Source organism: Amblyomma mixtum, chromosome 1, assembly GCF_055824585.1.
Source record: "Amblyomma mixtum isolate Tamu chromosome 1, ASM5582458v1, whole genome shotgun sequence".
In the NCBI taxonomy this organism is placed as follows: Eukaryota; Metazoa; Arthropoda; class Arachnida; order Ixodida; family Ixodidae; genus Amblyomma; species Amblyomma mixtum.
In genome coordinates, this window is record NC_143012.1 from 167,267,781 (window position 1) to 167,290,487 (window position 22,707).

Consider the following 22,707-nt stretch of genomic DNA (forward strand, 5'->3'; position numbering starts at 1 on the left):
ATCAAGTACGACTTAGCAATTCGCCGGACCCCTGTGAACTCAGAACACAGGTAATCCTGGCCTTCTTACTGTTCCAGCCATCGCAGAGCCGTTCTCGCTGTATTCGATTAAAAGCTGCCTATTAGCTCGGTGGGGCAGCCTGTAAACATAACTTGAAAACAGTACTTTGTCCAGCCAGTCCGTACATATGCTCGAACAAGGAAAGAAGCAACGCAGCTCTGGCAGAACGAGCAAAGTCGACACACGATGCTGGTTAAGGCACCTTAACAAAAGCGCTATCCAACCTCGCCTATTCTGGTAGCCTGTCTGTCTATTAATTTACTTTTGTACCGTTTTGTTAGCGCTGTTACACGTTTTGTTACACCTTCCAGCAGGGAGGTGAAAATCAGAAGCAGAAAGGTGAACATAGGAGTTTCATGTGAAAAACAATATATTTCCTCCCGAAAATCAATTTCTTTCTTTAAGTTAAGTACAGCATATATCGAAGCTGTCGCACCCCTTTCTTTCCTCGTTCGTACAGTCGTGCTGAAGGCTACCAAAACTCCTAAGCGGAATGGGGCAATATGTTCTGTAAGGGTACTTTTGTGTTAATGGAGCTGATCAAAGAGCAGGGAACATTATAGAACACATTCATGATTGGACTTGAACAGGGTTTTATCGGAAAGCAACCTCGAACGCTTTCTTCCTTGCTTTCACAGCTTCTCTGCAGAAGTGTCAAGCATACTGTCGAGCATAGAAATCCTTGTTAGACTTCTTGCCGAGGCATTTCTTTTATTTCGGTGTCTCGCCGAAACACTGCGTACGACAGCGAGGGAGCAGCTACCAGCAGCTTTAAAGCAACGCTGATTCTTCTTGAAGCAAACATCAGCCTCTGAAAAACTAGGAAAAGCATCGCGTCGCATGCTGTGCCTTTGATGGCCATGTTCTTTTGAGGCCACTGCTTTCTGTAAGTACCCTCTTCGGTTCAGAACATTGGCACTTGGAATAGCCAGCATCAAAACAGGTGGATTTTTCAGCAGACGTGAGTGCTGTGGACGAATTTTTACGCAATGCTGGTATCGTTACTCTCAATGCGGTGATGCCGCACTGCTGTGGATTAATTTGCAGATGCTGAATTTTGCCGGTGTTTCGTTTGAGGAATGCGCGCCGTGTGTGCGGACGAAACTAAGTCCCCAAATGGCTTTCTGTCATGGGGTTCTTGCACAACGGCATGCAGCATTTTACGGTGCCATCGAATCAAATCAAACACACCTGATCAAGCTCGCGGGCGCATTGACCCACGCACCAGATGAACGGTATGCGGCTCTGAAATTATTACCCCACCATGACCCACCGTAGTAAGCGAAACTAAAACCGGCAAGCACCTACCGCTGATCCGTAACATTAGGGCCTCTGTTGCTTCAAAACACAAAGCAGAGACAGCTTAGGACTGGCCTTCGCTATCCTAGATGCAAGACAGTGTCTGCCGGAAGGGACGTGTTTTTCATAAGGATTAATTGAAATTGGTTTTTCATGAGGAAAGGAAATGGCGCAGCAACTGTCTCGCATCTCGGTGGACGCGCTAAAGTAGGAAGCTGGGAGCGAAAGAGAGGAGCCTAGTGGAGGGCTCCGGAATGATTTAGACCACCCGGGAATCTTTAACGTTCACTAACAAGGCGCGGGAAACTCTTCGCACTTCGATAAGAGCAGAAGCCCAAATGATATGCCGGTGAGCGGAGTCCCCGGTGTAGACGCTGTTTTGGAGAAGGCGGTAGGCTGGTACGGTACCCAGCCATGTTCAACGTACCGACAAACCCTTCGCGAGTCGGAAATGATTGTTTTCGAAGTGGGATTGGATGCAGCCAACGCAATGGCTACCCCCTCTGCGTGTGTTATGTCACGGGCTCGGAAAGTAAGGCCGTTCACTGTTTTGGACTGGTGAACGACTTCGGCCGTGTACCATCCCCCATGGCGGGCCGGAGGCATCCACGTAGAATACGCCGGGTTTCGATCCATAGTGGCGCGCCAGCGCTTCTGTCCGCGCCAGGAGATGACCATTATGGTCCTCATGGTTTATGTTCGCGGGAAGAGAGCGCACGTGGATGGCGCATCTCCACTGGGATGGGACACGTACGCGTTCTTCCATAAAGGTGGGGTGTTCGATGTTCTATTGGGCAAGGAGGCGGCTACCCGACGATGTATTAGAGAGTCGCGTGTATTGGTTGGCCAAATGGGCTTCCCGGAGCTCCCGAAATGTGTTCACCATGCCCAGCCCCAGGAGGCGCTTGTTGGGGGTGTTTATGGGGAGGCCCAGAGCCCGCTTAAAAAAATGTTGTGGAGGATGACTTCGAGTGCATCTTCGTCTTGCTTCCGCAGGAGGAGGTACGGAGTGAGAATATAGAACTCGATGGAGCCCCGTGTTTTTGTCTGGTCTCTTCTCGTCCGTCGTCATTCGCGCTGTTTTTTAATATTGGAGTACACTTGTTAGGCAGATCGGGCAGTGGTTTAACTGGGATTCTATTTTACCAGATTTGTGGAGCGTAGGAACCTTGCCTACGTTCCAGTCCTCCCGTTACCGTTCCTGTTTAAGGAACCCGAATAATTTCAGCAACTCCAGCAGACAATGAGGGATTAATTTTTAAGGCGAAGAAAGCCTTTAATGTCTCATCGTTGTAAGCAGCAGTTGTCGACAGAAATGTCACGCTTTTCAGTTGGTCGAGACGGTCGTGAGGTCACAGTGCGCGAATTTCAAACGGGGCCAATTGTACTTCGGCTAGTAACCAGGCAACCAATTGAAGGGATCGTATAGTGATGCTCCAAGTAACGGACTGAGCTTAGTTAATTGCTTAGTTACTCAATTAGCTTAATTAACGTTTCTAGTCAGGCCATATAAATAAAGAAAACCGAGTAAGAAATTGGTCGAGCTCGGGAATGGAACCCCGGTCTTCGGAGTGTGAGACGAGCATGCTATCCACTCCGCCATGCCAGCTTTTTTTTTTTCTTTATTGCATTTTCACAACAGGTACAAAGAAGTAAAACTTGTCAGCAACACTTTCACTGACACAACAGGTTAAAATTTTTTCAGTTCAACCAAGTCGTCCAACACATTTAACCAAGTTGGCTGATCAGGCAGTGCCTGATACACTTCCTTCAGACGTATGACACCTTCAATGAAATGCTCGCGTGGAGATCTCACAACTACTTCTGCATTGTTGAATTGTGTCCTTGTTTTCCATAAACTATGGAGGCCAAGGAGCATAATATTGTCATAAGGGATGTCCTGTTTTCCTACCGGTAAGAACCTGATGCCATGCGGGCGTAGCGGTAAATCTTTCTTTAGTGTTCTTTGAAGCACATCCCAGAAACAAACCGCATCCCAACAATCTAAAAAAACGTGATCTATTGTTTCAGGTTTTTTACATAGAAAGCAATCTGTTGACCAAGGGACAAAGAGTCTTTTATCATGCTTCCATGTTTTGACCGACAGAGTTCCGGTATGAAGTTTGAAGAAGAAAGTTTTCAAAGATGGGTAAACTGGAATTCTTTTAACCCTTTTGAGCACATCTGCTCCTGGGCCTCCGCAGTTTGACAATCGGTAAATGGGTACAGGGAGCATTGATTCAATTAAATCTTTATACAGATTTTTTCTAGTGACATTGGAGAGGTACTGCATTGAAAATCGCACTTGTAACATTCTGCACGCAAGCACAACTTCACGCAGATAACCTCTCACTGTACCACGCATGTTTTCAACAGAGCATACTACAACTCCTGGCAGCAATCGACATAAACGAACTTGCATAACTGTGCGAAGAAAAATGTCGTTCTGGTCGCGAAGAAACATAAAGCGGGACACGATTTGTCGTACAAATAAATGAACAAGACCGAGACCTCCTCTCTTCACTGGCAAGAATAAGTTTGTTCGACTAGTTCTTTCCCATGTCGACGCCCAAATAAATACAGCAAAAACCCGATGGATCCTTTGAATATTGATCCGCGAGGCGCTCAACACATTCATGAACTACCATATCTTGGAGATGAGGAACAGGTTACACACAGTGGCGCGCGAGAACATTGATAGTGGTCGCCCCTGCCACCCACTGGCCTTTTCCTTTGCTATTGCCACTTGCTCATTCCAGTATGGTTCGGGGTTGCTATAAGAGTTCAGCGGTACTCCAAGATACGTCGTCGGAGTTGTGGCCCACCGAAGTCGGGAGTAATAGTCTGGCGTTTCTTCTCAGTCACCATGCCAGAATCCATAACTCTTTTCCCAATTTATTTGCGCCCCGGTGCATTTGCAAAACTTCTCAACAACAGCCGTGGCTTCACAGATACTCTGTTTACTTGAGCAGAACACGGCGATGTCGTCAGCATAAGCTAAGATTTTAACATGCGCTGACAGTAACCTGAAGCCAGTTATACACTCAGAGTTTAGTATAGCCAGACAAAGGGGCTCAAGATAGATTGCGAACAATAGGGGTGACAAAGGACATCCCTGCCTCACTGAAGATCGTACGTGTAGGCTTTCAGTCAGCTTCCCATTAACAATGACGCGCGTTGTGCAGTTCGCGTACGCCATTCGTACGCCCTCCGTTATTACACAGCCCACATTAGCCTGATCTAGCAAGCTGAACAGAACCTCATGAGATACACGGTCAAAGGCCTTTGCGAGATCTAGCTGCATCATTGCTACCCTGTCGCCTAGTGCATCGCAGCATTCAAGCACACTTCGCGCTATGTGTATATTAGTGGCTATGCTCCAACCCTTGATACCGCAAGTTTGATGACTCCCCACTAGCATGGTTATGACGCCCTGAATTCGCTTTGCCAGAACCTTCATGAATATCTTATAATCTACGTTTGTGAGGCTTATCGGGCGATAAGACCCCACCAACAGACGTTTTTCTGGCTCAGCAAACTTCGGTATGAGTACAGTGTGCGATGTTGTGAATGACAATGGCGTACGCTTTTTCTCGTACGCTTCGACAATAACTTTCAGCAGAAATAGAGCGATTTCTGACTTGAAATATTTGTAAAAGGCGGCTCCTAAACCATCAGGACCGGGTGCTTTACCCAATGGCAGTTGATCTATTGCTTCATCTAGCTCTGTAACGGTTATTGGCTGTTCAAGACGAATTCTGACTTCATCGTCGAGCCTTGGCATAAACGGTAGGAAATCGTTATGGAAACTGCCCTCCGCCCTTCGCGTGTGACCCAGCAAGTCACTGAAATGGTCTCTGATTACGCCCTTGATAATGACGCTATCGGCCGATACCTCGTCACCGTTTTGTATCTGGCGTATTTCTTTTTGACAAGCGTATCTTTTTTCATCGCCTAATGCTCGTTTTGCTGGCGATTCCCCTGCCCACAGTTTCTCAGCACGTGTGCGCACGACCGCTGCTCTGTACTTATCTGTGTCTATTTTTTCCAACTGCGCTTTTGTACTTCTTATTTCATTAAAACAAGTTCCTGGCTGACTGCTTTCAACATTAATGAGCAGCGCAAGCTGCTCACGGAGCTGGATTTCCTTCTGCTTTTCTTCAAATCTGATAACACTGCTCGTTTCAATTGCCCTCATTTTGACGAACTGCTTAAATTCTTCCCACTGAACAGCGTAACTTGACGGTTGGTCCATGAGCAGCTTTTCGAGCTCTTTTCCTACTGTACTGAAAAAGCGTTCTTGCTCCAATAACTTTACATTGAGTTTCCATAAAGCCCAATTAAACGGCTTTTTAAAGCGTATCCTGCCAAAGTTTGCAGCCACTAGACAATGGTCGCTAAATGGAACCGGTTTGACTTCGTACGAGGTACAAAGTCTGACGACACATATAAACGGTCCAGTCGGGCATGGCTGTCTCCCTGAAAAAGCGTGTATTGCGGTCGCGTCCCAGTCATATAAACACTTCCTATATCCTCTAAACAGTATTCACTGACCAGAGCATGCAAGAATTCAGCACTCTTATCACGTACGGGCGAAGGCTTGGCCCGGTGGACTGTCTCACAAACACAGTTCATGTCACCCAAGAACATAACAATCTTGTCACATTTTAAAAACGACTCAATTCGCTCAAAAAACAATTTACGTTCCTTTTCTACATTTGCTGCATACACACAAATAACTCGAAAAGGCAGATCGCAGTACAAAAAATCGGCGACCAGGAGACGACCGCTTTCACACGAAAAGAGTGATTGCATTGTTATGCCTTTGTTATTCCTAATAAAGAGAACACAGCCGCCTGACGCACCGACAGAATGACACACACACATTAAAGTGCGTACGAAAGGTAGACACCATTCTTTCAGTCGCTTCTTGGCTTTCAATTTTTGTTTCCTGTATTGCAACTACGTGAAGGTCGTTCTCAAGAAGAAGCCGACTTAGCTGACATTGCCGCCTTCTAGCTCCGAGGCCTCTAACGTTTAAAGTGGCTACACGTAGCACTTCGCGTAGGTTAGCTGCCATGTCGAATACAAAGGACGCCTTATTATGTGGTATCTACCGTCGTGACACACATCTCTCACCCCCCCCCCCCCCACACACACCCTAAAGGAAGCTAAGCAGCAAAAAAAAAAAAACCTAAGGAGGCGGTTTACCCGCCTGCCGTGAGTCGGCCGGCGCGTTTGGCCGCCTCTTTAAAGTCGAACGCCTCGTACCTGGCGCTTTAGGCGGAGGCTCGTCGCTACCGCTGGCGTCCAGTTGAGACGCACTACAACCGGCTTCATCATGCGTGCGTTTCCCGGTTGCGGCCGAGAGAGCGTCCATGGACTCCTCCGAAGGTTGGGTGCCACCCTCCAAAGAGTCCACGTATGTTTCTGTCCGACCCTTCAGCGTGGCGGGGACTGGTGCAGGAGCTACGGGAGCTGCTAGCAGCTTTCCAGGTGCTGCAGTGACATTGGGTAGCACCTCTGGTTGATCCGTCTGGGGAGGCGTCAACGTGGGTTCTTGCGCCGCTGGCTCACTTGCCGCTTTCGATGCCTCGGATCCTCCGCGTCGGCTTCGTTCATTAGCAGCTCCGAGCAGTCCTCGTTGCTCACCCGCCCGGTGACGTTGGCGTAAGTACGAGCACACTGCTCCTCCTCGTGCCCGTACCGACGGCAGGAACCGCACCACGGGATCCGGCACTCCCGGCGGATATGTCCTGTACCACGGCATCGAAGGCAGAGCGGAGCCCTGCCTGGGACGACCACGAGCGCCAGCTCGCCAGAGACGCTCACTTGACGGGGCAGGTCGTCCAGCTTCACGCCGGCGTTCAACTTGAAAGTCACGAGCCTCGTTGTTGAGCCCTTGTCAGACACTCCGTGTACGCGCCACCGCTCCCTCGACACGTCCGTCACCTTTCCAAATGGTGCGAGGGCAAGCCGCACATCTTCGTCAGGAACACTGTGAAGCAGCCAGTGCAGCTTCATTCGTACGTCCTGGTTAGCGGGGTCGATTACGAGACAGCGGACACTTTTCACTTTCAACTCCCCGGCGCTAACAATCTCCTTCAGCGTTTCATCGTCTTTGAAAGTCACAGCCCAGACATGGTTCATGCGATACGCCCCTAGGGCGACCACTTCCGGCACGAGCGATAGCTGAGCGAGCGCGTCTCGAAAATCTTCCACCCGGTATGGGCGGGCCCTGACATCAGCGTGCAAAAATACGGTGTTCACAACGAAACGCCCGGTGGGCAGACTCGGCAATACAACCTGGTACTCGGATCCTGAAGACAAATCAGAAGCAAAAGACCTGTTTCCGCGGCCGGGCATGGCCGCTGTAGCCGCTCCAACGGAGCTCGTCATCGTATGTCCGTCACGCTCGGTGGCCGGAACCAGACTACTCCGCCATGCCAGCTCGTAGTTTCTGTTCTTATCAGCTTGATATCTGATATGGCCTTTACTCCGCCATGCCAGCTCGATGGTTTGGGAAGAACAAAGGTGCGTCTAGTGAATACGGTGTCTTCCCTCACTCCCATCCTCCTCCCTTCTCTTCCGGCGAGGTTTACGTGTACATCGAGATATGAGAGACAGATACATTTCCTTTCCTCAAAAACCAGTTTACCGACGAGCGAGGCATAGAACCGAACGGGTGATGGCGTTCTATGGACTCCTACAAGCGTTGCAAGACGCTGTCGCGTTCCACTCTTAGAGGCGATGCTTAACATCTTAACCACACATCAGTGACCACACTTTCGGTCAAAAAAGTGCCCCCCTGAATTTTTACGGGTGTCCTTCGAGATATGTGAGACAGTTACTGCGTAATTTCCTTTCCTCAAATACAATTTTCATTTTCTTCATTACGGGCTATCTTTGTCTTTCTTCTTCCACTCTCACTTCCTCCCTTCCTCTACGGTGCGGTTGGATGGATGGAAACAACTTTATTACACAAAAAAAAAAATCTTCCAGGGTGGTCCCCTACTGGTCCAGGAGTCCACGGGCTTGTGCTTCACGTAAAGCCCGATCCACTAGCCATTTCTGGCCGGCGGGCTGAGCGGTCCGTAAACCAGCCTCCCAGGAAGAATGAGTGGGATTGGGGATGGGGGATACTGCCTTTGGGGAAGGACATTCCCAAAGGTAATAGAAAAGTGTGGATTTGGGCACGCCACAGGTGTTACAATCAGGAGGAAAGGTGGGATGAAAGCATGAGAGGCGGTGGGGTGAAATAAAGCAGCCTGTATGTAATTGCCGCCATGTGCGCTGGATAAGGGCGACAAGGTACTGTGGGGTGGTGGCAGTGTCATGCGGCTGAATTTGTAAAATGTGGTAATTTGGTGATATGTAGAGAGGACCGAAGGTGCTTCTTGCGCAGGGTTGGGTGCCTGATCCTCCGGGGTCCGGAAGGAGAGTTCTCGGGCCAGTGCATGAACGCGCTCATTACCGGGGATCTAGGCATGCCCAGGGACCCACGACAGAGTAACCGTTCGGTCGAGAGAGGTGGCCGTGGTAAGAATACGGTGTGTTGCCGGAGTCGCCACGCCCTTGAGGTAGTGGCGGTACGCGGCCTGTGAATCTGTGTAAATTTCTGTTATGTTTTTCTCAATGATGGAATGGGCCAGCGCATGTGCGATGGCGGCTCCTTCCGCCTCTGCAGGCGAATTAGTTCGAATAGTGGCGGCGGCCCCCACTGTGCCGTCTTCATAGGCTGCGACTGCCGTGAAATATCCTGGTTTAGAATTTTGTGCCGCGTCGACATAAAGGATATCGGAGCGGTTGCTGTATGTTTTCGTGTAATAGCTCGCTCGTGCCTGCCGCCTACCGTTATGGAGAGTAGCACTCATATTGCGCGGTAGGGGCTTCTGATATATGTGATCCTGCGTGCGCAGAGAAATCATGTAAGGTGTAGGACTTTTTGGGGTGGGAATTGGTGGATTGAGACGTAGCTGTCGCAGTAGGCATTGTCCTGTTTCCGTGCGACTCAGGCGGACTGATTGGTTGGTGCGTTGAGCCTCTATTAATTCGATCACTGTATTGTGGGTACCAGTGGCCAGGAGACGTTTCGTGCTAACCGTCCGTGGAAGACGTAAGGCAGAGGTGACAGCCGTGCGTATTAGGACGTCTGCCTGTTCTCTTTGCCGCTGAGTGAGTATGTGGTATGGAAGGTGGTATGTAATGTGGCTAATGATTAATGCATTTGTCATATTGAGGGTCTCGCGTTCAGACAGCCCATGATTGCGTGCTGCCACCCGCCTGATAAGTGCGGCGACCTCTTTGGTATGTCTCTGCAAGAGCTGAAGGGTGGCGGTTGCATCGAGTGTGTTGTTAATTAGAAGGCCGATAATCTTCACCTGAGGAACAATGGACACTGGATTCCCGTACATGTGCAGTTCAATCGGGGGGTCACTGGGGAGGGGTTTCAGCTGCAGGAGTTCCGATTTATTCGGAGAGCAACGGAGGCCTGTGTTTGCTAAATGAGTGATGGTGATGTCTATGGCAGATTGCAGGATATCCTGGGCTGTTAAAAGGGATCCTCCCGTTGTCCAGAGGGTTATATCATCTGCGTATATGGCTGTGTGGAGCCCTGGGACAGCAGCAAGGGCCTTTGCCAGTGGCGCTAGGGCAATGTTAAAGAGTAAAGGTGATAGAACCGCCCCTTGTGGGGTTCCCCGGTTAGGCAGGGGAAAAGGCTGGGAGGCAATATCCCCAAGGTGGAGGTCTGCCGTGCGCCCTGAAGGAAGGCCCGAATATATTGCCATATCCGGGTGCCACACCCCGTGGTGGCTAATGTCGTGAGGATATGGTCATGGCTTATTGTGTCGAAAGCCTTATGGATATCCAGGGCCAGTATGGCTCGCGTAGAGGCTGTACGACGCTTAGTGCAAAAGAGGGACTCTTTAAGCGCGAGAAGTACGTCTCGCGCCGAGATGTTTGGGCGGAAGCCGAATTGAACGTTTGAGAGAAAGCCTGTTGTTTCTAGGAATGGTTGCAGGCGATTGAGAATGACATGCTCGAAGAGCTTGCCGACACAGCTCGTTAAGGAGATGGGGCGCAAATTTTGAAGAGTGAGGGCTTTGCCCGGTTTGGGTATAAATCGCATGCTGGCATGGGTCCAGGCTGATGGGAGCGTCCCAGCTTGCCAGTGGTTATTAAAGAGCTCCGCGAGTTACTGGAGGGAGACATCGTCCAGATTGAGTAGTGCTTTGTACGTTATGCCATCCGGTCCCGGCGCCGTAGAGCGGCGAATACTAAAGAGTGCTCGGCGGACTTCGTTTAAGGTGATGTCGGCATCAAGTTCTGGGTTAGGTGGAGGTATATTAGGTGGATCTGCCGACTGAAGAGATGTGGGTATATAAGTGTCCCGTAGTTGGCCAATTACGTCGGTGCCCTTTTGGAGCTCTAGTTTTATTAGACGTTGTGTGTTTACTTGTGTCTGAGATTTAGTGGTTGTTGGATCCAAGAGAGCGCGTAGGAGGGACCACGTGCGTTTAGTGCTTAATGTACCCTTCAGGTCGTTACAAAAGGTTGCCCAGTTTGCGCGGGCTAGCGTGTTCGCGTATTCTTCTGCCTCGCGATGAGAGCGGCTATGCGGAGTCTCAATTTACGATTGTGTCGCTGGTGACGCCAGCGCTTGAGAAGTCCCTGTCGGGCCTCCCATAGATGAGCCAGATGCGGATCAACCTGCGGTGCCTTAGGGGTATTTTTAATGCTTTTGCTGTTCGCCTGGATGGCCTTCACCAGATGGTCTGTCCAGTCAGTGACAGTACGGGGTTCTGTCGAATCAGTTGCCAAATATGAGCGCAATTTATCCCAGTCACTGAGAAGCTGCGAACGAGGGTTGAAAATCTTGGATTCATAAGATATAATAGTGGAGACTGGAAAATGGTCACTTCCAAGGCTATCCTGGAGCACCGTGTGAGATTTAACGATTATGTTCGGCGTGGCCCATGTGAGATCGGGTGTGGTGTCGCGGGTGACGCTTGTGCCAATGCCAGTGGGTACGGTGGGGTTTGTGATCAGGCTAAGGTTGTAATCAGCCATTGCGGTAGAAATCAGGTTACCTTTGGGGGTATCCGAGTTGTATCCCCAGTGCGTGTGACGTGCATTAAAATCACCCACCACAAGAAGGTTTGAGGAAAGGAAGGAGCCCAGGATACCCAGAATAACTCTGGCTTTATCTTTAGGATTGCTGTATATGTTAATAATAGTGAGGCCATATGTGTGTCCTGGTGAGCTTAGCTCTATCGCGGTATATTGAGTGCCCTTGCTGTCGGGCGTGTTTGTCGGTGTGCGGTCTAGTACCAACATGGATGCGAGTGTCAGGATTGCCGTACGTGGTGTAAGGGCTGCCGTGTGATAACCGCGGATATGAATGCGATTTGTTTCCGTCTCTTGCAGAGCGATGACATGGGGGGGATTAGGGGAGTTTGCTATATATGCGGCTAGTTGTGCTTGTTTTCGGAGTATGCTGCGACAGTTCCATTGCCATATAATTGTTTCTTCTGGTGTGTTGGACTGGTGTCGCCGCCGACGTTTTCTCGTGTTATTGTTCTGCGCAATGTTGCTGGTCTGGATAGAGTGGATGAGGACAGGCAGCGGGTTCAACTGCGCGCTGCTTGCGAGGCAATTCCTGATGCGGTACAAGTTCGAAAAGCTTGTTGATGCCGGCTTCATGTTTTTTCAAGCGTGTGTTAATCGTAGCTTCTATCCTGTCAGCCATGGACTGTATCAACTGTGCCTGGGCTAGTATGAGCTGTTGCTGCATCGCTCCGAGTTGTTCAGCAACTATAGTATTTATTATGGTAGTGATTTCTGAGCGAAATTCAGCGGAACGTATGTACTGTTTAATCGCCTCTTGAGGTGTTATAGGGGAGTCAGGGTTTCGAAAAGAGGTGGGAGTGGGGGCTGCTTGGACGGACAACTCACCGCTTTTAGCAGAGCCGGCTTCTTTCTCGGGTGTAGCGTTCCGGAGTGACTGCGTCTCCTGGGTTTCCTGGATGTGGGATGCGCAATCACTGGCTTTCGAGGTACAGCCCCGTGGCTCGGTGGCGTCTGTCTCGGTACCACTGGGCACCCGAAGGGGTTGAAGTTGTGCGAAATCGCGTTGTGAAGTTTTATATCCGGCGTTCACGGTGTCCACACTGCGCTTTTCCGTGTGGTCTTTGCTATCTTGGTTGTCCGACGGTTCTGAGGTCTCGGTCTCCATGGTCTGCTCCAAAGGTGTCTGGGCACCCGTGGTGGCCACTAGGTTTTCCTTCCTCAGTGGTGGGAGGGGTGGCCATTGTTCTGTGCTCTTGTTCCAAGCTTTCTTTGGATGGATGGCGAGTGCCTTGCTTGGACCGTTTTTCTGATTCCCTTTCGTGGGAAGAGTTGTGGTGGTGGTGAAAAACATTTATAAGCAATTAAATTTTTACAGAAAGGTGATTGGGGTAGGACCCTATTGGCCCTTTCCCCTCACAGTACTAGGTGGAGCCTCTATTCCGGGGCCCCATTGGCAAGCAACGCCGCCCGTGTCCGTTGAACCAAGGCCTTTTGGCTCTTCAGGTCTTGACAGCCGAGCAGGGCCGCCTCCCAGTCCTCTCTGGTAGGGTTGGGGTTGGGGGGGATAGATGGGTTAGATTGACACGCCCAAACCATGTGGAAGGTGTCAGACACCTCCCCACAGAACTGGCACGTGCCATCAAAGGATGTATTGAAATGTTTAAGCACCGCCGGGCACAGTACAGTATTAGTGAGAATTTTGATGAGGAGGCGCTCGTCAGCGCGATCCAGACCCTTACAAGGGGCCGGGTAGCGCCGGTGCTCCTCCTTGTAGTAATCGGTGATTTGTTTGAATGTAATGGCCAGATTGTCTGATTGGGAGTACCCTTCCAAGGACAGGGAGATAGCCCGGGGAGAGAGTGCGCGGGCGGCCTGATCGGCCTGTTCGTTTCCCTGGAGTCCCTGGTGACCGGGGGCCCAAATCAGGTTGCGTGGAGTTGGATCTTCAGATCGACAGCTATATTCCAGTATGCGCCAGGCAAGCGGGGAAGCCCAGCCCAACTCATAGTTCCGACAGGCCCCTCGCGATTCGGTGATGATGTGTTTTATTTATTTATTTATTTAGTAAGGAACCCACAGCGCCGTGGCATTACAGTGGGGGGGGGGGGGCAATGTACAACAAAGAAGCACACATGACACCTCCGCTCGCAGGCAGAGTTACAAGCATAAAACTTTCACCATGTACATCTCACTTCAAAAGAACACATCACAATCACATCACATCATTAAAGAACGAAAGAACGCATCATTTGATGTCACACTCACAACATCGCTCGGTAGTCTGTTCCATTCTCTAATGGTTTTCGGAAAGAAAGACATTTTAAACAATTCAGTTTTTGCCGCGAATTCGCGGACTTTAAAAACAAGGTCAACACGGTTGGATCTATAAAAAGGCTCCTGCACATACCATTCGCGTTCAACCCGAACAGTTGAATAATAAACAGCATGAAACAGCTTCAGACGCAACTTCTTTCGGCGCGTGTCAAGCAATTCCCAGTTGAGTGCATCCTTCGTACGCGATGCACTGTAACGAGCCCCACGTGTGCCAGACACGAAACGAGAGGCAATGTTCTGCACCCTCTCCAACTTATCTTTATCTCTAGCAGTAGGCGGGTCCCAGACAGTGCACGCGTAGTCCAGAACCGACCTGACATAAGTCTTGAATAAAATGTCACGACATGACAGTGGAAAACTACTTGCATTTCGGCGAAGAAATCCCAAGTTTCTGCATGCTTTAGCAGAGATATAATCGCCGTGACGGCGCCAGCTCAAATCAGGAGTAAAATAAACGCCTAGATATTTAAATTCGAATACCTGTTCTAACATTGTGTTCCTAATAACATATGAATACACATCAGGGTTTTTCTTTCTTGTAAACTTCATATGGACAGTCTTGGACAAATTCAAATTCATATTCCATTTAACGCACCACTCTGAGATTCTGTTCAAATCTTCTTGGAACATTTCCGCATCTCGATCACTAGTGACAACACTATAAAGAACGCAGTCATCCGCAAATAGCCGCATTTGAGATACTATTCCGTCACCAATGTCATTCACGGAGAGCAGGAACAATAGTGGTCCTAACACGGAGCCCTGGGGAACACCAGACACAACTTGCACTCTTTGAGACTCGGCGCCATTCATAACCACAAACTGGGATTCGTGAGAGCCAGAGCAATGGCAATCTCCGCGTGTGTTGCGCTGTAGGCTTTGAAAGTGAGCCCGTTAACTGTGTTTGTGTTGTGTACGACGGCGGCCGTGTACCACCCCCCGTGGTGTGGGCCGGCAACGTCTACGTAATACACATGTTCTTGGTTACCATAGTATCGCGCCAACGCTTCCGCGCGCGCCTGGCGACGACCGCTTTGGTCTTCTTTGGACATGTTGCGCGGAAGGGGTCGGACCCGGAGGGCGCGTCTCTAGGGTTCTGGCACTCTCTCCCTTTCCTCAATGTGGTAGTCGTGTTTGATGTGTAGCCGGTCCAAGAGGCGGCGACCGGACGTGGTCTGTGCAAGACGCGTGTATTGGTTGACTAAGTGGGCTTCTCGAAGCTCCCGGAATGTGTTCACCACGCCCAAGGCCAGAAGTCTCTGGTTGGACGTGGTGACCGGGAGATCGAGAGCCCGCTTGATGACTTTCCGCAGAATGACCTCCAGTTGGTCATCATCGTGTTTGCGCAGTAGGGAGTTGAGTAGAGGATTCTACTCGTTACGAAAGCATGGGCAAGCCGCAGTGCATCCTTGCTTCGTAATCCGCCCCGCTTGTTGGATACCCGGCGGACCATTCGGCCCACCTGGTCGCCCACCGTGCGAAGTTTGGCTATGGTGGTGTCGACTCTGCGTTGGTGGTGTATGAAGAGGCCAAGGACGCGGATCTCCTTGGCCTCCCGGATCGGTCCCGAGGGGAGACTGATGCGAAGCGGAGTTGTGTCCCGAGGGGAGGGACGTAAGTGCACAAATTCTGATTTAGCTGGGGCGCACTGGAGTCCGCAGTAGGCCGCGTAGTCGTCGACTAGGGTCGCCGCTGCTTGCAGGCAGGACTCCATGTGGCCCAGGTTGCCTTGCGTGGCCCAGATTGTAATGTCATCCGCATAAAGAGCGTGATGTATCCCGGGCAGAGAAGACAATTTGGAGGGAAGGCGAAGCATTGCCAAATTGAAGAGCAGGGGAGACAGGACCGCGCCTTGAGGTGTTCCCCTCGAGCCGATGGTGTATGGCCCGTGTTCCGCATCTTGTATGCGTATATAGGCTTGACGGTCTGTAAGAAATTGACTTATGTAATGGAATGTTTTGTGGCCACAGTTGGTGTTACTGAGGTGGTCCAGGATTACTTCATGTTTGACGTTGTCGAATGCGCCTTTAAGATCCAAGGCCAGGACCACCTTGTCGTTGTGGGGACATTTGACGGGATCTAAAATGTCGTGGTGGAGCTGCAGAAGTATATCCTGTGCTGACTTGTGAGGACGAAAACCGAACATGGTGTCCGCGAAAATGTGCTGTGTTTCGAGATAATCGGAGAGTCTGTCGCGCACCATCGTCTCCATCAGCTTGCCGACACAAGACGTCAGAGAGATGGGGCGAAGGTTCTCCACATCGATAGGTTTGCCGGCCTTCGGAATGAAGGTCACGAGAGCCGATTTCCAATCGAGAGGGAGAGGAGTCTCACCGTCCCAAATGCTATATGTATTTGAGGAGCGCGGCGTAGGCTGCGTCGGGAAGGTTGGCCAAAAGCTTGACCGTAACCTTGTCGCGCCCAGGTGCAGTGCCCCGCTTCATCTTGCTTACGGCCGCCCGGAGGTCGTGGAGCTGGAACGGCTTGTCCAGCTCCGTGTTCTCTTCGCCTGCATACGAGTACGCCGCCTGCCGGGGGTTCTTAGTGGTGCAAAGGTATCGATCCCTGAGCGTGTGCGCTAGCTGTGTTGTCGTTCCTGTAAAGTTGTGCAATGCCCTATGTAAGTGGCGTTGGGTTTCCGTGCGTGTTTGTATTGGATCGATGAGAGCGCGGAATAGGCGCCACGTGTTGCGGCCAGGCATCTGGCGCGCAGCCGCGTTGTACCGGTCCACCCAGTTAGTGTCGGCTAGCTGAGTAGCATATTCCGCTGCTTGTTGTGTGAGTTCGAGGATGCGTTTCTTTAGGCGTCTGTTATGTTTCTGTTTCTTCCATCGCTTCGTGAGGCTGCGGCGGGCCTCCCAAAGGTGGAGCAAGTGGTTGTCCACGTCCGTTTGTGTTTCTGTGAGCTGTATCTGCTTTTCGTGTTGCGTGAGTGTAGACGTGAGCGATTTGGACCATGCGTCGTATCCCGACTGGAGGAGATCTACGATAGTTAGAGATGTGCGGAAAGTAGTCCAGTCCGGTACACGAGCTTGTGTTAGTGGGCGTTTCAGGGGACGCATGTAAATGGTTGTGTTGATTATACAGTGATCACTACCCAGAGTGTCCTCTGTATTCAGCCAGTCGGCATGGCGTATGTTGCGTGTAAATGTCAGGTCCGGGCAAGTATCTCGTTGAATCGAATTGCCGACACGTGTTGGGTTGGCGGGATCAGTGTGTAAAGTAAGTCCAAGTGTGGAAAGAAGTTCCGCAAGCTTCCGCCCACGTGTGTCCTGCCGGGGGTACCCCCATAGCCTGCTCAGGGCGTTGAAGTCGCCGACAATCAGAAGGGGATCCCTTCCCGCCACCTGCATTGCTTGGGTGAAAATTTCATTGAACGTGACGTTCTTAAGTTTAGGTGGGCAGTAAATGTTTAGAATGTGTACAGGTGGGTCAGACCGCTTTAGGGGTAGCACGGACACCATCGTGTAAGGGAAAGGCGGTGTTGTGGGGAGCGTGACCTCCTGCGCAGTATACTGCTTATGAACAAGTATACATGTCTGCGGGTTGTGTTGAAATGTAGTGTAGTTTGTGAGTTTGGCACCGGCGCCGGGTTCCTGAAGGGCAACCACGGCGACGAGAAACTCAAAGGTCTCAAGATAGAGGCGGAGATGAGTCCGCTTCGTGCGGTTCTTGAGACCTCGGCAGTTCCACTGCGTTATTGTAAGCGGCTGAGTTGCTCTTGCTCGCGACTTAGGGTTGGGGGCCATGATCGGAGGCAGAGGGTGGGGTTACGTTGTTAAGACTCCCCAGTCCGCTAGTGCCCGGCGCAGACGTGGAGGAGTCTTCCGAGAAGTCAAACTCATCGGGAATAACTCTGTTGAATTTGGAGGGGCGGTTAGCGTTCCTGATGGGCCCTACGCGTTTAAGGACGCGCGGATTGTCTTTTATCCATTTTTGGATAATGTGAGTTACGGCTTGTGTCACCTGTGCGATGACACTCTCCACCTGACGCGCAATGGTATCATGGATAATTTTGGGGAGGTCAGCCAATTGTGTTTCAATTACGGTCACCCGGCTCTCCAGGGCCGCGGCGCGACTCTCCACATTAGTAGGAATCTCCCTGTCTGTGATATTTTCTTCCTGGTCGCTCGACGCGGGCGGAGTAGGGAATTTGGCTTTGAGCGAGTTAAGCTCGCTGGCTAGTTTTTCGTTTTGAGCTCGCAAGAGGGCGAGCTCGCGCTTGAGTAAAATTAAATTGGTTTTTGAGGAAAGGAAATGGCGCAGTAACTGTCTCACATATCTACGCGGACACCTGAACCGCGCCGTAAGGGAAGGGAGGAAGGTGGGAGTGAAAGAAGAAAGAGAGAAAGAGGTGCCGTAGTGGAGGTCTCCGGAATAATTTCGACCACCTGGGGATCTTTAACGTGCACTGACATCGCACAGCACACGGGCGCCTCTTGCGTTTCGCCTCCATCGAAACGCGGCCGCCGCGGTCGGGTTCGAACCCGGGTACTCCGGCTCGGTAGAGGGGCGCCTTACCACTGAGACACCGCGGCGGGTTCCTGCGTCTCGGCGGTGCTGGTGGGAGAGGAGGGAGGAGGGGAAGGAGAGGAGGCGACCCTCGCCCAGCTGCCTACCTTGGGTTGGTTGCAGGCGGCGCCGCCAGGTGAAGCGCTGAGAGCTGGGAACTCCGCTGCTCCGGGTAGTGGCTTTACTGTTGCTGTCTTGCCAGGGGGAGGCATCTCGCCACGTCGTGGCGTCTTCTGGTTGTTTTGCTGCCGCCCTCCCCGTGTAGCGCCGGAATTGGCTCCCTTGGATGGCGTCCTGGGCCCTGGCTGCGGCAGCTTGATGAATTTGGCGGTGCATTCGCGGGAGCTGGTGAGGTGCGGGCCCCCGCAGATTAAGCACATAGGATTGCAGACGTGGGGGGCCATCCCCTCAGTACCAAGCCCCACGTTTTGACCACAAAGGCCGCGTCTTTCCTTGACCGGGGTGGGACAGTTGTCCACCCGGTGCCCCAGTGTGCCGCAACGGTAGCACGCTGGCACCGTTTTTTTATACTCCTTGACGGGAGTCAGTTCTGCATTATAATGGACGTAACGCGGAACGCTGCGTCCCTCGAAAGTCAGCACAGCTACATTCGATTTTCCCAGCTTGCGCACATGGACTAATTCACCACCACGCCATTGCACACTATGTTTCAAGGATTCGCTGGTTTCAAGGTTATGCACAGAAATCACACCACGACACACATCACCGGTGAGCTTGAGGTGTCCGTGAAGCGGGAGCGACCCTTTGCTGGTTGTAATTTGGATATCCGTCAGAAGCTTTTGAGCTACCTCGGGGTTCTGCGTGCCGCAGACGATAATGTTTTGCTCCCAATTGGGAGAAATTGTAATCGCATTCATATGCTGTCTGCCGATGAGTTCCGAAATGGCAGCGCCGAGCTCACCTTGCTGGAATGCTGTCTTGAGGGCGACCGTACTGCGTGGCCGCAGCACGATCACGTAATCGTCAGGGTTCATCCTGACCGTCGGCTTCGGCGTCCACTTGGAGACTGGTGAAAATGACTTTTGTGGACATTTAGAAGACGGAGCGGGAGCGTCTCCCGTTGCTGATTTGTCGAGAGGAGTCTTGGGTGTTGCAGCTCCTCGTGCGTTCTGCCGGCGGCGGCGCCGGCTTTCAACGACTTTAAAAAGGGCAGCTTGCTGCGCCGAAATGGTGGATGGGCCATCCTCTGGCTGGCTTGCAGGGACAGACGACCACGACAGAGTCGTGGGGTCGTATCCGCGTTGTTCAGGCAGAGCCATGTTGAGCGGTTGACCGGCGGGCGTCTCCGCAGCCAGCGGCGGGGGAGCCGAAGCCGTTAGGCTCAGCTCGACCGCTACGTGGTGATGCGGAGGGTTGCTCGAAATGGCCGAAAATTGGGCGTACCTGGGTCAGATCGGTGTCTCCAGGATCCTGCTGACTTCACAGATGCAGTCGCACAGGTTTGATAGGTGTTACATCAGATTGCCGCGGTTCCAGTCGAAAATCGACGGAGCCGATGTGCCACGCGTCCGATCGCTCCGCCGTGTAGGTGAAACCTGGGAAGTGTTGTGCTGTTGCTATATCCTTGAAGTTCTCCCGGCCGGTCGGCTTGGGTTTCTTTGGAGGAGAAATGCGAGGCCCGTGTACTGTGCGATGTCAGTGCACGTTAAAGAACCCCAGGTGGTCGAAATTTCCGGAGCCCTCCACTACGGCGTCTCTCATAGCCTTAGTCGCTTTGGGACGTTAAACCCCATAAACCAACCAACCTTGGGTTTGGTTAAATTTGGGTCGATGCTCAGTCTCGTGCTCCTGCTCAGTTTTGTTCTTCTGCGCATTCTTTTGCTTCTGCTCAGGCTTTTGGTTCTTCTGCATTTGGCTCTGTGCAGCAATGTCTTTATAATGATGACGTCGGATTACGGCTTCATCAGCTTTGCTTGTCTTTTTCCCTCTTGTGGTGTAGTTCTTCTGTCTTGCCGGGCAGTTCGTGTCAATGGTGGAGTGGTCCGATGTGTCGCAGACGATGCAGTGCTTTTTGCAATCGACATGTCCTGGTGGAGGATTGCGTACTCCGCAATTGTAGCATCTTTTCTCCTGCGGAGTGGGACAAATGTCAGCACGGTGCCCTATTTTCAGGCAGTATCCGCAAACCTGCATCACTGGTCGGAATGGTTTGCACCTGTATTCGATGCCGCTGAGGTAGACAAACCGTGGCACTGATTTGCCTTCAAAGGTATATGACATGCCCCCTTGGTGCCGAAAGGCCTCGCTTGAATGATGTTGATTTGTTGGGGATATGTTTCCGTGCAGTTTAGTAATTCCTCTTCTGAAGGTATCGGTAAGGCGCCGGTAATGATGCCTTTACATGAGTTATCTGGTGAGGCTGCATAAGCGCTCATTGAATATTCTTTTCCTCCTAGATTGATTGCTTGGATGTTGCATATCTGTTCAGTGAGGTCCGGATCTGGGGTGCTCAGAATAGCGATGTTTTGCTCTGGCTTGATCCTGACTCTGGCCTCGTGGGTCAATTGGTGGCTGAGCTTGAATTGCAAAGTAGCAAGAAGTGACCTACCGCAGTTGTTATGCAGCCTCAGGTGTCCACCGAGATGACAAAGAATTACTGCGCCCTTTCCTTTCCTCAAAAAGCGTTCAAAGGGCAAGGCGTCGCGCCGAACGGGCGATGGCGTTCCGTGGACTCCCTGGAGGAGGAGGAGGAGGAGGAGGAAAACTTTTATTACTATTTACAGTGAGAGATCGATGGGGCGAGCCGGAAGGGCCCGCCCCTTACAAACACTAGGAGGGATCCCTAGTCCGGGATCCCTGTAGCTTCCGCAGCGGCCCGGGCTCTAGCTACCAATGCCTGTTGGGCATGGAGTTCGGAGCAGCCGCGCAGGGCAGCTTCCCAGTCCTCTCGAGTGGGGTGGAGGTGGGGTGGGTAGGCAGGATTGGAAGGAGAGGTGATCTCTTTAAAGGTGATGGCCGGATTAAAATTGAATTCCGGATCAGGCTGCGGATGAGGCGACGCCCGGTGAGTAAGCGTGCGGGCGGCAGCGTCGGCTGCCTCGTTCCCCTCAAGACCCGCATGAGCCGGAGCCCACACGATGGTACGATGGGTCGGAAACCCTGTGTATTCGCATGCGTGGAGAATTTTGAAAGCACGGTCTGGAATATACCCTTGCTCAATATTGCGGCAGGCGTCCCTGGAGTCCGTAATAACGACTCGGGACTCTGGATCTGCGGCGGCCAGTGCAATGGCGATCTCTTCCGCAAATGTAATGTTTGGGGCACGGAAAGTAAGGCCCTGAACTGTAGTGTTTTGGTGGATGACGGCCGCCGTGTGCCAACCCCCATGGTGTGGGCCGGCTGCATCCACATAGAAGACACCTGGATTATGGCCATATTGTTGAGAAATAGCCTCCGCCCGCGCGAGACGGCGACCATCATGGGTGTCTGCAGTCATGTTCTTCGGAAGGGGTCGCACCTGGAGTGCAAAGCGGCAGGCTTCAGGGATGCGGACCCGTTCTTCTGTATGTGTTGCGTAGGATATGTGTAAGCGGGTCAGAAGGCGGCTCCCCGCAGGTGTTTTGCTTAGGCGCAAGTATTGATTGTTAAGATGAGCTTCTCGTAACTCCCCAAAGGTGTTGGTCATCCCCAGACCGAGGAGACGCTTGTTGGACGTCGTTATGGGGAGGTCGAGCGCTCTCTTATAAATCTTGCGGAGAACTACTTCTAAGGCATTCTCATCGCATTTGCGTAGGTGGAGGTAGCGAGCCGAATATATGCATATATATATATATATATATATATATATATATATATGCATTGGCCAGCCGCAGGGCATCTTTGCATCGTAGTCCCCCCCTTTTATTGGACACCCGGCGGAGCATCCGACCCACCTGGTCCCCCACCTTACGTAGCTTGTTTAGGGTAGTGTCTACCTTGCGCCTATGATGAATGAAAAGCCGCAGTACCCGGATCTCCTCGTGTTCAGGTATCGGTCCGCTAAGTAGGGAAAGGGCAATTTTGGTTGTGCACTTTGAGTTGGGGCGTATGTGCACAAATTCAGATTTGCTCGGGGAGCATTCAAGACCACAGCGACGAGCGTATTCGTCCACAATAGCTGCCGCTTGTTGCAGGTTGGTCTCGATGTCTCCAACCGATTGTTGTGTTGCCCAGAGGGTGATGTCGTCCGCATACAGAGCGTGCTGCACACCGGCGACCTCTGCCAGCTGGGTAGGGAGCTTCATCATGGCCAGATTAAATAGTAATGGCGAGAGGACAGCTCCCTGTGGGGTCCCTCGTGTGCCAAGTTGATATGGGCCATATGCTGTGTCTTGCAGCCGGATATAGGATTGGCGATCTGTAAGGAATTCTTTGATATAATTGAAAGTATTGCGCCCACAGTCTGTTTGCGACAAGTGGGATAGGATGATC

At 51.6% G+C, this 22,707-nt stretch overlaps 1 protein-coding gene and 1 pseudogene across 1 annotated transcript; both read right to left on the reverse strand.

Annotated features, from left to right (window-relative positions):
- Nucleotides 1-692: 692 nt before the first annotated feature.
- Nucleotides 693-7,758, reverse strand: LOC149369708 (uncharacterized; annotated as a pseudogene).
- Nucleotides 7,759-12,826: 5,068 nt separating this feature from the next.
- On the reverse strand, nucleotides 12,827-19,812 carry LOC149369709 (uncharacterized). Its single transcript, XM_089576496.1, has 2 exons — nucleotides 18,384-19,812; nucleotides 12,827-12,970 (listed from the first exon to the last, which is right to left on the reverse strand). Exons 1-2 carry the CDS (start codon nucleotides 19,554-19,556, stop codon nucleotides 12,827-12,829), a joined length of 1,317 nt encoding a protein of 438 aa, XP_089432622.1. The 5' UTR covers nucleotides 19,557-19,812.
- Nucleotides 19,813-22,707: the final 2,895 nt, after the last annotated feature.